General features: G+C 51.7%; 1 protein-coding gene across 3 annotated transcripts in view; it reads right to left on the bottom strand.

Annotated features, from left to right (window-relative positions):
- Positions 1–546: 546 nt before the first annotated feature.
- The window catches only part of DNMBP (dynamin binding protein), a 29,455-nt gene continuing 17,230 nt past the window's right edge, over positions 547–12,771 (bottom strand). For 2 of the 3 annotated variants that reach the window (XM_085229748.1, XM_085229749.1), the window contains 13 exons: positions 8,282–8,469; positions 7,575–7,674; positions 6,726–6,873; positions 6,245–6,262; positions 5,454–5,653; positions 4,497–4,627; positions 4,148–4,252; positions 3,858–3,986; positions 3,116–3,448; positions 2,791–2,973; positions 2,512–2,710; positions 1,980–2,419; positions 547–1,656 (listed from right to left, as the gene is read on the bottom strand). In XM_085229748.1, coding sequence (XP_085085874.1) covers positions 1,471–1,656; positions 1,980–2,419; positions 2,512–2,710; positions 2,791–2,973; positions 3,116–3,448; positions 3,858–3,986; positions 4,148–4,252; positions 4,497–4,627; positions 5,454–5,653; positions 6,245–6,262; positions 6,726–6,873; positions 7,575–7,674; positions 8,282–8,469 — 2,360 coding nt within the window. In that variant the 3' untranslated portion in view covers positions 547–1,470. The remainder of the gene's footprint in view (positions 1,657–1,979; positions 2,420–2,511; positions 2,711–2,790; positions 2,974–3,115; positions 3,449–3,857; positions 3,987–4,147; positions 4,253–4,496; positions 4,628–5,453; positions 5,654–6,244; positions 6,263–6,725; positions 6,874–7,574; positions 7,675–8,281; positions 8,470–12,771) is intronic. The other variant, XM_085229747.1, reaches the window with a different exon arrangement.

Genomic DNA, 12,771 nt, shown 5'->3' with positions numbered 1-12,771 from the left:
TATTGTACACACTTGCTGGGGCATGCCACATAAGCACAGAAGTGTGGGCACATATGCATGATACGCCAACATGCACACACATACCACACACATAATACATACTGGTTATCATTGACAAACACTTGACCCTTTGTTCTTGGGCATCATGCCAAGAGCTGCAGCACTGATGGAGACTGTGTGCACGCTATGTACCTGCATGGACAGAGCAGAGCAAAACCCTTCCCAGTAGCTGGTGGCAGGAAGGATGCAAACCACCCACAACCCAGCTGTGTCATGTAACACAGCAGCAAGAGAGGGCAGTACAATTTATCTTGGTCTAGAGGGAGGTATCCCTGCCTATAGCAGGGAGGTTGGAACTAGATGATCTTAAAGCTCCCTTCTAACCCAAACCATTCTATGATTCCATGATCTTCATGAGGACACCACCGAAACATAAAAGGCCCTGCAGAGTCCACATGAAGACCACGAGCTTTGCCCTCAGCCTCCTCACACACCAAGCCAGGCACATACCAAGTATTCCCATCTCTACTCCAACACTTGGACAGGTTCTTCCTATATACAAGGGCAAGCCTTTATTTATGGAGCAGCAGTACAGGGGACACAAACACTGCCCCAAGGAGAAAGGAGCTTCCTTCCTTCAGATCATGGCAGCAGCACATAAGACACAGCACCCCTGCAAAGGGCACAGCATCCCTCTCAGAACATAAGCACCATCGCCAGTGCCCTGCAGCATGCACAGGTAAGGCACTCCTGGTCAGAGCCTACAGAAATGAGGCTGCAGGACAGCCAGTGCTTTGCCTTTTGTCTTGCTCCAGAGGAGCCAAGACGGGGTCCCAGACACTGGACACAGTATGGAGACATGGCAAGATGGTGTTCAGAACCTACAGCTGGTCCAGGAGGGAAATGCCTAATGGCTGCTGCTAGCAGCAGAGCTTAGAGGCACCCCAGCTCAGCTCCAGGAGACCAAGCACACGGACACAGTACACCGTGGGTGCTCCTGGAGGCTGGGCTCACTGTGGAGCTGAACTACTCACAGCAATCCTCAGAGCAGCTTCCTCTGGCCAGAACAGATATCCCCAGTCTGGAGTCCTGTACAAACAAGACAGGACCTGCTGCTGCTAAGGCACAGACAACATGTTCACAAGGCTCTAGGCTGCTTTTTAACACTGTTTGGCTAAGGAGGGCCTCAGCAACAGTCTTCCACAATTTAAATCCACAGTAGCTCCTCAGCATTAGTCTAGCCATTCCCCCTTGGACCACAGCCCCACTCTGCTCCTGGTTGGAGGATAAAACAGCACAGGGTGACAGAAGCTGGCCCCTGCTCTTAAGCAAAGTGCCTGCTCAAGCAGTCCACCTTCCTTCTTTCCTCATACACAGTGTCATCCCCTTGGGGCAAGCAGTGGAGGCAATGGGCCCCCGGCAGTCCTGGTAGGCTCAAGGAACAGGGTGGGGCCTCCTGACCCCCCAACCTCACGTGTATTCTGTCTTCCGGATGTAGCTGGAGGGCACATAGCCCTGCTTGCCGTGTGCTTCGGCCAGCCACCACTCCTGATTGCCCGTGATGTCTTCAAACTGCAGGATCCTGAGTCTCTGGTTAGCTGACACACTCAGCTCATTCGTGTTTCGGCCTTTGAAGGTGTAGAGAGCATAATAGACCTGTTGGGCAAAGGGAGGTGTCAGTCAGACAGGCACTCAGCATGTGCTACATGGCACAGATTGTGCACTGAAATTTGCTGAAAACCAAGACTCGCTGCTGAGTTTTGGCTTTTGTACCCAAAGAGCAGCAGACCCAGCCCAGCTTCTGCCAGAGCTGCCTCCATCTGTCCACCTCCACTCACAGTCCTGTTCATATGAGGTAGAGACAGACAAGTCTCTACCTTATACTTCTCTCCCTGGTCATGCCTGCAGAGGATGACAGCCTCTACACAAGTGAGGGTCTCAGCCCTCACACCCCAAACCCCAGCTACCTCAGGGCTCACCTGGTTGCCTTCTGACTCGCCGCTCTCGAGCCCAGAGTCTCTGTCCTCCACCAAGGATGCAGACCTAAGATGTGCTTTGGTGGGGTGCTCATTGCGAGGGCTGGGGCTGTAGCCTGGCTCAGGTCGGCTGTAGCGGTGTGGAGATGTCACCACTCCGGCCTCCAGTGGGACTGTCCTGTCACCAGAGCTTGGAGAGTCCATCTCCGAGGGGGACTGTGGAGAGTGGCACAGCTCTCCCAGCAAGGCAGAGTCCTGGGAGGGTTTATGAGCGAAGGCCACGGCTGCCCTGTTGGTGCTGAAGGTCAGCATGGTGCTGCTGTGGGGAGAAGAGCTGCTATGCTCAGACTCATTGGAAGAGTGACTGCCCACTGAGACATCTGACTGGCTGCGGCGCGGGTTGTAGGGCTTCAGAAAGGAGCTGTACACAAAGCCTTTGGTCACTGCAGAGAGGAGAGAAAAGGAGCTCACATCAAAATCAGGAGAACCAGAGGAGACTTGCAGCAAGCACCAAAGGCAGAGAGCAGCCACCTACCCCCATTGTCTATGAGCCAGCGATTCTGGCTGCCCATGGGGTCCTTCTTCTTGATGACTCCCACAATGTCTCCCTCCAGCAGTGAGACATCCAGGTCTTGGGCAGCATTGAAATTGCGATCTGCCTGGAAGAGGCTCTCAGGGGGATAGCGGGCCAGGAGGGCTGCTCGGATGTCATCTGACTGCAAGACGTAGCTGGGCTGCAGAGGAACAAAGCAAGTGTGAGTGGTTGTTCCAGCATACCAGTGAGCCCTGACATGGGGTACACTCACACACTCACCAAGGCACCGAGTGGCTGCCGCCGGGCAGACTGACGCTCCACGGTCTTTCTCTCAAAAGGCTTCCTGGGAACTGCCTGTGACTCTGGGAAGAAGGTGAAGGCCTGGAGCTGCTGAAGGACTCGACTGTGCTCTTCCTGGAAGATGGCAATGAGGTTCCCCTCCCGGCCAGACGTCTTCAGCAACTGGAACCAGAGCAGGACCAGAGCAGTTAGGTGAAAGCTGCTGGTGACTGTACCTATCACACCAGTGCCCCATCAGACAAACCCTGTGCAGAGATCAGCACTGCACTGAGCCTGGAGTGCTGGCTGTGATCCAGGAACCCACCGACAGCAGAGGTCTCAGCTCCTCCAGGGCCAGGCGCACGAAGTCACAGTGCGCCTCAGCATAGCCCCGCACACAGCTGGCAAACAGCTCCTTGGCAAAGCACAAGAACTTGGGCAGCTCATCCAGCAGCTGGGCATTGAGGGCCTCATAGTTGTTGCGGGCTGACTGCAGCTCCTCCAGCGTTCGCTTGTCCTTCAGCTTCTCTGCTCTCTCCGTGCAGTTGTGGAAGTCGAGGAGCTTGTCAAAGCGTTTCTGCACCAGCTTGTGGGGCCCTACAAACATGCTCAGCAACTGGTTCAGGGGTGATATAACCAGCCGCTCTGTCCGCTCTTTCTGGTGGGTACAGATGCAGGGAGAAGGTGAGATTAGGTGCTCTCTCCTGTCAAGCTGAGAACACCAGCAGCCCACCCTTCTCCAGAACAGTACAGTATCCATATTCCGATAGCATCCCACCAGAGCTCTAGAGGTCCTTTCCGATACGCATTACAGACATGCGCCAACATGGAAAATACTACAGGAAGGACCTAAAGGTTCTAACACTTCAAGTATGGCTGAAGATAAATGTGTATCTAACAGATATGCTCAAGACACAACCAAAACCCACAGCCACCAAAGCTTTCAGGAGGCAAAAGATGAGTAGGGGTGCTTGCACCCCTCCCAGGCTGCATCACTTGCGCAACCAATCATGGGTGAGAGGGTCCCAGGGGGTGCCTTCAACACACAAGGACACAGGCTCACTCACGAAGTTGGAGAACAGTTGGTCGCTGATGAGTCGGTTCACTTTCTGGAACTGGTCCAGGTCCCCGCTGCCCTTCTCCATGCACAGGTCCCACATGCTGACTGCTGCTAGTGCCTTCATGCAGGCCGACTCCTGCGCCAGGGGCAAGCAGTCAGCACACCATGCTTACTGCCAGGAGAACAGAGCTCCCAGAGCAGGCTCAAGCTTCCATGGCAGCCCAGACCTCCGGAGGCCAATAACCAGGCAGGGCTGAGGGCAGAAGCACTGGTAAGTGGCATCATATCAAGACTCACCCGAACGTGCTGCAGGTAGAGTGAAAGGTCCCTGATGAAGGACTTGATCAGTCGCTCCTGCATCCGGAAATTTTTCTCGGTCTCTTCAAAGGCTTCATCCTTCAGCTGTGAGAGAAAAATGCTCAAGGGAGGCAACACAGGGCTCTGCTACCTCCCAGAGTGTGAGATGTGGGGCCTCTTGCCTACAAGCCAGGGAGCAGAGGCAGGTGGTTCAGACCCTAAACTCACTGCCTTCCTGTCAGTCCTGTCAGAACTACCCATCAAGAAAGGGATGTGGGAAGCCAGCAGGCACCACCACCTCCTCAAACATCATGGGGTGTAAGTGCACTTGGTAGCTGATACACATTACCTGGGGTGCAAAGCCTGTGAGATGTTTGAGGTGGCTGCTCACACGGTTGGATTTCTTGATGATAGAGTGGAAGTTGAGCTTGGAGATCTTCTCCATGAGGCTATCCTCATCCCCTTTCCGGTACTTAAGCACTACAGAAATTGATGTAGAAATCAGAAAACTTAACAGCACAACATCTGTGTCTTACAGTGCCTCATCAACACTTGCCTTGCTGGCTCTTCCCTAAGACTCTGTAATCCCAAATGTTCCATGTATCACATAATACTGTTTTGTATTGTATCATATCGTATATCAACTCAAAATCCAGCACTGGACCACCTGTAATTCCCTTGCTTGGCTCTGGATATGTCACACATTTTGCAAATGCAACATTCAAACTTTTTCACATTTTTCGCATTATGTGTAGCACCAGTGTAAGATGACATTTTCTCTCTGTTCAGTCTCAGGGAAGCTGCAGTTAAGATTCTCTGTCTAGCCTGGGTTCCCCAGTTCAAAAAGGATGTGGGAAAACTAGAGCTCATGATCTACAGGGAGAGCTCACATCTTGGGCCCTTCCAGCCAGCAGCTCTGTAATTCGTTCCTGTCTACAGACAGGCTCTTTCAAACTCATTCTCCGTATCTCAGTAAGATAGAGATTACCCTGACAGACTGATTCCCTACTTGTATTCTTCAAAATTCAATTTTCAACATTAAACAGACATTGTTTTGTCTTATCCTTTTTTGTTCCAGTCTAACAGTATTCAACAATTGCATGCATTTCATATCACTGTATCACAAAAATATCTCCTGTCAGATGCGTACTGCATTATCCTCTATGTATTGTGTTTCATGTGTAGCTTCTTAAATGCAGTTCTACTACACTGCTGCTCAGATCAGAGTCTACTGGGGACAGATTCCCTTCATGCTCGTGCAGCTGACAGACTCCACTGTCAACACACTCACTCCCCAGCTCCTCACCGAGGTCCTTCCGACGCTTGTACTCATTGATGTTGACATTAATTTCTTTGACTGCAAGAACAGCAGCTGTGAGTGGTGCCTTGTCAGGATGAGATTCAGGGGTGGCACTCAGCAATTCCATCAGCAGCAGGGGGTACCGCATCACCCTTTGTACTGGCTTGATGAGGAATGAGCCCAGGTTAATGTAGTTTGTGCAGCCCCTGGGAAGTTGGGACAAAGATGCACCAGATTTCAGTCTAACTCTATCATGCAAAGTCTGACTCCTTGAACCAACCCCAATCACACCCAGAGGATTAGCATGTCCAAATCTACTGTACTTCCTAAGTCAGGCCACCCTCATCTCCAAACCCATGGCACTCCCACACCCCTAGTGACCTCAATCAGCCCCAGGTTTCCAGATCTTGCTCATGCCAGGTTATCTTTCCCAGCCAGGATCCTCTCCATTACCAGACCCCTTGTGAAATCCCACATAGGCACAGCCTAAAAGGTACCAAAGCTCCACTTGCCTCATACTGTCCCATTCATATGGCTGCCAGACCTGACCTGCAGTGTAGGGCAGACTGACCATGCTCAGCTCTGTAGCCAGCACAGGGCTTTCCTGCCTCCCTGGAGCCGATGGCTCCCAAACCAGTTTTCAGCCCAAGATCTCCCCCTCACCATCTGCCTGTATAGCCCAAGCAGCACTGGTGGGGCACTCAGACATGCACCAAGCTGGTGGTAGGAGGTGAGTCACAAAGGGAGCAACCAGGCCAAGACAGATAAGCATGGACTAACAAGAACAAAGAACTTACCATTCACTGTACAGGCTCCTGACGGCCCACAGAGTGCCAAAAAGCAAAGAAAAGCAACAGGTTAATAGGGTGGTAGGCGTGCATTCCCACAGCCAGCACTCTTGTCCCCTCCTGCAGTGAAACTGCCATGGCAGCCTTGCCATGCCTACAGCCATGGCAATTGCTGAGCCAGGCAAAGTGGCTTGTTCCTTTGCTGGTCATGGTGACAAAGGACTTGGGAAACAGGAACTCTCAATCCAGGACATGCCACCTTCTCCATACTTCAGTGGCCCTACAGGTGTAGGCAAGGCACGTGTCCTGTGGGGCAGCAGGCCATCATTGAAACAAAAGCCCTTTTCATTTGAACCTGGAGCCTTGTCACCTACAGTGACATAGCTAGTCCCAGTTCTGTCACCAACTGAACTGTCTGCAGAACAGCAGGGATGCTGGAGAGTGAACCCTCTAACCCAGCTTGGTGGCCACCATAGTCAGAGGTTCCAACCTGAGGTTATCCAGCAGGTCCACGAGTAGCTTCTGGATCTTCTCATCCTTCTCATATGTTTCCAGCAGTGCAATGGCCTCATCGTGGTTCTGGCAATACACCCTGTAAATGCTCTCCAGCTCTGCACGCTGTGCCAGGAACACCGGCCCTGCATACAGCAGCAAAAGTAGGACTTCAGTGTTTCCAGTACTCCTGTTGCTTCCAACAGTCATGGCGCATTCATGGCAAGATGCCCCACTACTCCCTACCACACCCAGAGCTTGAGAGGACAGTGCTAACAGAGCACTCAGGGTGGGTGCCTCCCTGCCACACTCTTCTTGTCCACACACCCTTCATGCTTCCCTGTCACTGCAGGGTGAGTAGTGGGGGCAGGAGGGGACAGAAATGGGAACGGTGCATGAAAGGTGCTGGTGAGTTATCGTAATAGGCTTCAGCCTCAGCAGACATGTTTGCTCAAACTTCGAGGGGACAGTTGAAGAGCCCCATAGGAGCTCCAGAAGTGACCAGCAGAGACACCTCAACTGTTCCAGTTTTCCAGGAGATGACTGGTCACTGGCAGTGAAAGCCACCAGGACAGCAAAGGCACAAGCTGCCCTGGAGCTGAGCAGGGAAAGCTGGTAGTGCAGGTGTGAGGAGGGGGGGTTCGCTTTAAGGAAGGAGCCAGGGAAGTTTATAAACAACATGTGTTTCTCAAGCACAGTGACACAGCTTTGCTGCTGGGCTGATGAGCACTGACAGGGACCAAGGGGGAGGAAATTCTCTCATCTATCATTTAAATTGCCCTGTTCTGCCACCCCACTGACAAATCTCATCCCAATCTCTGAGAAAAGGCAACAGAAGAGTTCATACCGATGGAATCTGAAGCCTCCAAGGTCAACAGCAGCTGCTTAGAGAAGCTAATTACCACTTGGATGTTTCCAAAAAGACCCTCAAAGTCTACATTCAGAACCTGAAGAAAAAGAAGAGAGAAGTCTCAGATGGGAGAGCATGTCCCAGCCAGACACAATAGCATCTCTCCCTTGTCCTCCTGCAACCTTCAATCAGCCCTTAGCTCCCCAGCAGCCACTCACCACAAAATACTGCCAGTACAGTGACTTTTGCATACTCTCCCTCATTCTGCTGCACACTGAAACTCTTACTCCTTATGCATCTAACAAATGCAGCGTCCTCTACTTTCCCAGCAATTTCATCCAAAGGGAGTGTCAGATGATCTGACACTCCCTTTCTTCCCATCAAATCCAACACCACGCCAAGATCCTGTATCTTCTTTTTCCAGACAATGAAATTAATCCACAAACCAAACAAATAGGAACAGTAGTTCCCACCCTAGGAAATGAATCTGTGACACTTGCTATTAGGTTTCTTGCTTTCACCAACAGTGAGAACTCAGCAGAATCCCAAAATTGATGAGCTATTTCTATGACTGCAACGAACAAAAAAACACCCTGCTGCTCCTAGAGTAGTTGAATGTCCCTTGTGGGCTTCAAGAACAAAGTAGACTGTGTCTTTACTTCACCCCACCTGCATCACCTTGTAGCCTCCCCCCACACTCCTACCTGTGCCTGCTGAAGGGGCACCATGATCCTTTCTACACACATCTCCAGGTCTCGGATGTAGTCCCTCTCTGTCTGGAGCAGTTCCTCAATAACCTTGGACCTCTTTTCCAGCATCCTGTGCTCTGGGCTCTCAGTGACGGACGAAGATGTCTCCAGGGATGGTGTCTGAGAGGATAGGAGGGTCATCTCTGCAAGACAGACAAGCAAGATCAGCATTCTCCAGTAACATCTGGCCCAACTCTTGCATGGCAAGGACAGGCGGCATGTAGCACCTCTGAGATGACCAAACATGATGGTCAGAGCAGAGCCAGCAGGACTGTTCCCACAGCCTGCCTTAATTATCATACCGGTACACTGCACTGGGGCCTCACAGTACTGAGTGCTGCAGGACAAGGACAGCTTGCAGTCAGGTCCTCTCAGCCCCCCCCCAAGCCACAGAATACCAGGAGCCAGAGCTGTCTCCTGCTCATTGTGGTAATCCAAATACACCCTAGCCACAAAAACCTGCTGCAGATTCTGAGTTCACCCAGGTCCCAACACCCTGATACTCACCGCTCCTACCCATCCCCTAACCTGCTGCCCTCCCACCCCTAGCAGAGGAGCTCCCTACCTGCACCCTGGCTGGGGCCTGGTTATGGCTGCTGTTCCCTCCCTTGGGGCTGGGAACAGGGTCTCCATTCTCTAGCTCCGGGGCATTTCCATCTGAATAGCTGAAAAGGCCTCCAGGCACCCACAATGGGGCTGCAGGCAGCAAAGCCTGGAGCTGGAGTGTGACCAGAAAGGGTTGCGTGGGGCTTGCGAAGCCATCCCTGGCAGCCACGAGGCTCAAAAGTGGGGTGGAAGCGAGCAGGACCAGTATCTGGCACCGGCCTTGAGCCCTGGCGAGGCCGTGGGCAGCGGGCAGGCAGTGCGGGCACAGACAGAGGCAGAGGCATGGGGTGGCTGCATGCATCCCCCACTGACAACAGTGTTACCGGGCCTGGGAGAACCCTGCTTCCCCAGCACGGCTGAGGGACAGCCCCACGCTGGGGCCAGCGTGCCCTTGCAACAGCCTCTGGCAAACCGCTGTGGGCAGCGCAGTGCAGGGAGCCCTGCCACTTGAGGCTTGAGGCACACTCGCGGCTCTACACCCTCATCCTCTGTCCCAGAGCCGGGCTGCTGGCTTTCCTCCTGGTTTTCTGTCCCACCTGCAGCTCCTCGGCCAGCCCAGCCCCCTCTTGTTTTCATTCAGGTTCAGAGACATTTTATCCCAGCGGATTCCTGGGCCCCAGCAACTTTTTGCTCCACCTGCCTGCTGCTGAAAGCATGTGCCCTCTGGCCCGAAACACAGCACCAGTTCCCCATGTTCAGCCACACAGCCCCTATGTTCAGCCACACAGCTGTCCCAGCCAGGCTCTAGCCCATGAACTCAGCTCCCCTGCATTGCACTGCTGTTTTGCACAGCTGGTACCTGCTTGCAGCACACCCATCCTGTGATTTTAGGCCAGTGGCCGATGTGACAAATGCCCATCAACTCCCACACATCCCCAGCTGCTCTGTGTCACAGGGATTCCATCAGTCGTGGGCAGACCCCCCCAGCTCTGATACTTGTACAAATATTTTTGCAGGATTTCACATTTACTGCTTGCATTTGCACAGCATTTGCAAAGCCTCAGTTATAGACCAGGTCCTGTCTGCAGGGTCCTCTACAAACACAAAAGGGATGTGCTGCCTCAGACATGGTGCCTGCAGGCAGAATAGGACAGAAGATGGAAAAAAAGGAACAGAAGGGACAAAGAAATGCTCAAATAATGGCATCTGCAGCTAGCAGCTCCCAAAGAGCAATGAAACAGAAATGGCAAGTAAGTTATGTTAGATGTTTGTTCGTTCAAGAAGTGGCATTTGTTTGGCAGGAAAGCACAATCAAGTGGAAGAGCAACATGGAAAAAGCAGGAAGGTGGTAATTTGGATGTAAAACAGGTGAGTGAAACCAAGAGCAGGTGGGGTGTGAGCTGATACTGCCCTGACGGAGCTGACAAAGCACAAAGGGTTGCCCAGGAAGTTGTGAAAAGGACTGTATTCAACAACAGCCTGTGCAGCAGGCAAACAAATCAGTGAGCTGCAGAGTGAAGGGAGCCACAAAGATCAAATCCTGCTCCTGGGAAACACTGAATTTGATTCAGGATTAAATGGGAAAGATTAAATTTACCACAGCCAAATATCTAAACTGTGCATTTATCCACATGCAAAATGACAACGACCCAGATGAAACTTCATGCAAGACGTCCCAGACTTCCTTGATTGCCAAACAATCCTGCTGTGCACTCAGCCACAGCCATCTGGTGACTGCAGGGAAGCCCCTACTTACGCCAAGCAGGTCCCTGGATCCTCACTGTTGGCATTCCCAGCAGCTCACTGCTGCCCAGCTCAGCTCTGGCTCCGAGACTGGGCACCAGGCACATCACTCAGCCCTTCCCCAACCAGGGAAATCCCCCTTTGCACTCATGCTCTGCTCTGGTTCCAGCTCAGAGAGAGGGGCTGGAGATCCCTGGCCCTGCAGCAGCCCCACATGCTCTGTCCAGCAAACCCTGGGCAAGTCCAAGAGCACCCTGGGGCAAGTGCCTGATGCTCCAGACTTCCAGCTCTGACACCTTTCCTATGCAAGTCTCAAATCCCCCTCTGGGAGAGGGAAGGGAAAACCTTCCCTGCCCAAGTTTTTAGCACATAATGGCCATCAAAGCGGCCTGCCTGATCTGGCAAAGCTATGTGCCAGATCCACCCACTTACACTGTCAGTGTTTCCATTATTTTGCCTGTGAATTCTGAACACTCAAATTAATTCCCCTCTGGCTTTCTTGCTCTGAATATTTCAAGACATTGAAAAACACAGTGATGCTACAGCCAGCTCTCCGATAACCCTTGCTGTTGATCACTGCAACCTTCTCCGACCACAAAGTCAGAACGCTATCCCACTTATTTAAACACTCAAAGCTTGAAGACTCAACACAGAATTTGTTTTTAATACTTTACACTTCCACCTCATCTATACTTCTTACAACCTGTTCCTGACATTTAAAAACTCTCCCTTTCGTATTTCAGACCATTTCTGTTGACTGCCACCCAGTTCTTTTTTTTTTTCTGCTTGTTCCACATTTCTGTATGCCTAATTGCAGCACTCCAGAAATGAATCTCATTCAGCATTTAACTAAACTCACATTCTTTCACAACTGCGGTTTTTGGTCACCTAATAAATGGTTTTTAAACAGATCCCCATTTCACCCCACAGATGCTTGGTTTGGACATTACCTCCCTGCCCAAGCCACCAGTGCTGGAGGCCCTCACACACCACAGCTGGACTGGTCCCTGTTAGTCTGCAGGAATGCAACTGGTATTTCTAATGAAGCCACCAAATTCCAAACCAGTGACCAATTCATGTTTACCCATGACACAGATGCTGAAAGAGCATTCAGAAATACTCTCCCAAACACTGTTCTCAACCACAATTCTTAGAGACACAAGTCCCGCTCATTTGAAGCTCCTGCAGGAGCCCTGCGATCTGTATTCCTACATATAAATCTCTAACAACTTTTTTTCTATTCCCCTTGATGCTTTTGTGACACATTAATTCTGCACTGCTTTGACGTGCTGTGCTGGTCTCCCACCAGAGCTGCTGTTGCTGACACATGGGAGGCCCAACACCAATGCTGGAGAACAGGCCACGAGGTGCTGAGATGGAGCAAGCTCCCACCTCACCCTGCCCATGGAGACCATGATTTTAATACTGCAATCACACTGCTCACACTGCTCAGCTCAGAAGCTCAACCAACAATCTTCCAATCAACAAAAACAGCCAGTACTTGCAACCCAAGCTGTGAGCGCACATACGGCTAGAGTTTTTTACCCTGCTTCATTCTGGGAGTTGATCCATGTGCACCAGACCCAACAGGATTCACATCTATCACACACTTCTCATCGGGGCTCACCTGCCAGCATCCCTTGTCACACCGTGCTCCCACTGCTAACCCAGTCCAGGGAGGGCCGTGCTGTCCATCAGCTGCTGCAACTGGAGCTGGCTCTGCCCCTGACTCCTTCAGAAGGAAAATGACTCAGAAAACAACAAAGAAGGGCCAGCTCCCAGGCCAAGCTCAAGGAGCCCGAATACTGAGGACAAGCCCTGTGCAGCCTCACTCAGCATGAGCCTCTGATTTTGTGCCTGCAAGAAAGGCCCAGCCTTAGGCTCGCAGCTCAGCACAGCCAAGCAGTGACTAAGGACAAAACAAACCAGCTGCAAATATTTGAAGTATGTGGATGTTGGGAGGGGAGGGGTTACTGCCTAGCAAGAGGAGAAGGGATGAAACTAGGGCGGGGAATAATTAATCTGAGGGAAAGGCTAAACTCCCTGCCAGGAGCAGGATCTGGCTGGGGTGAAAATTCACTCTGAATTTAGATAGTAAGCCCATAACAGAATATATCCACTGCTCTGAAAGCAAGAGACTAAATATATTGAGTATT

The sequence above is a fragment of the Meleagris gallopavo genome, chromosome 8, assembly GCF_905368555.1.
Source record: "Meleagris gallopavo chromosome 8, MGAL_WU_HG_1.1, whole genome shotgun sequence".
In the NCBI taxonomy this organism is placed as follows: domain Eukaryota; kingdom Metazoa; phylum Chordata; class Aves; order Galliformes; family Phasianidae; genus Meleagris; species Meleagris gallopavo.
Note: the sequence above shows the minus strand (reverse complement) of the source record. Positions and strands in the feature narration are given on the sequence as shown.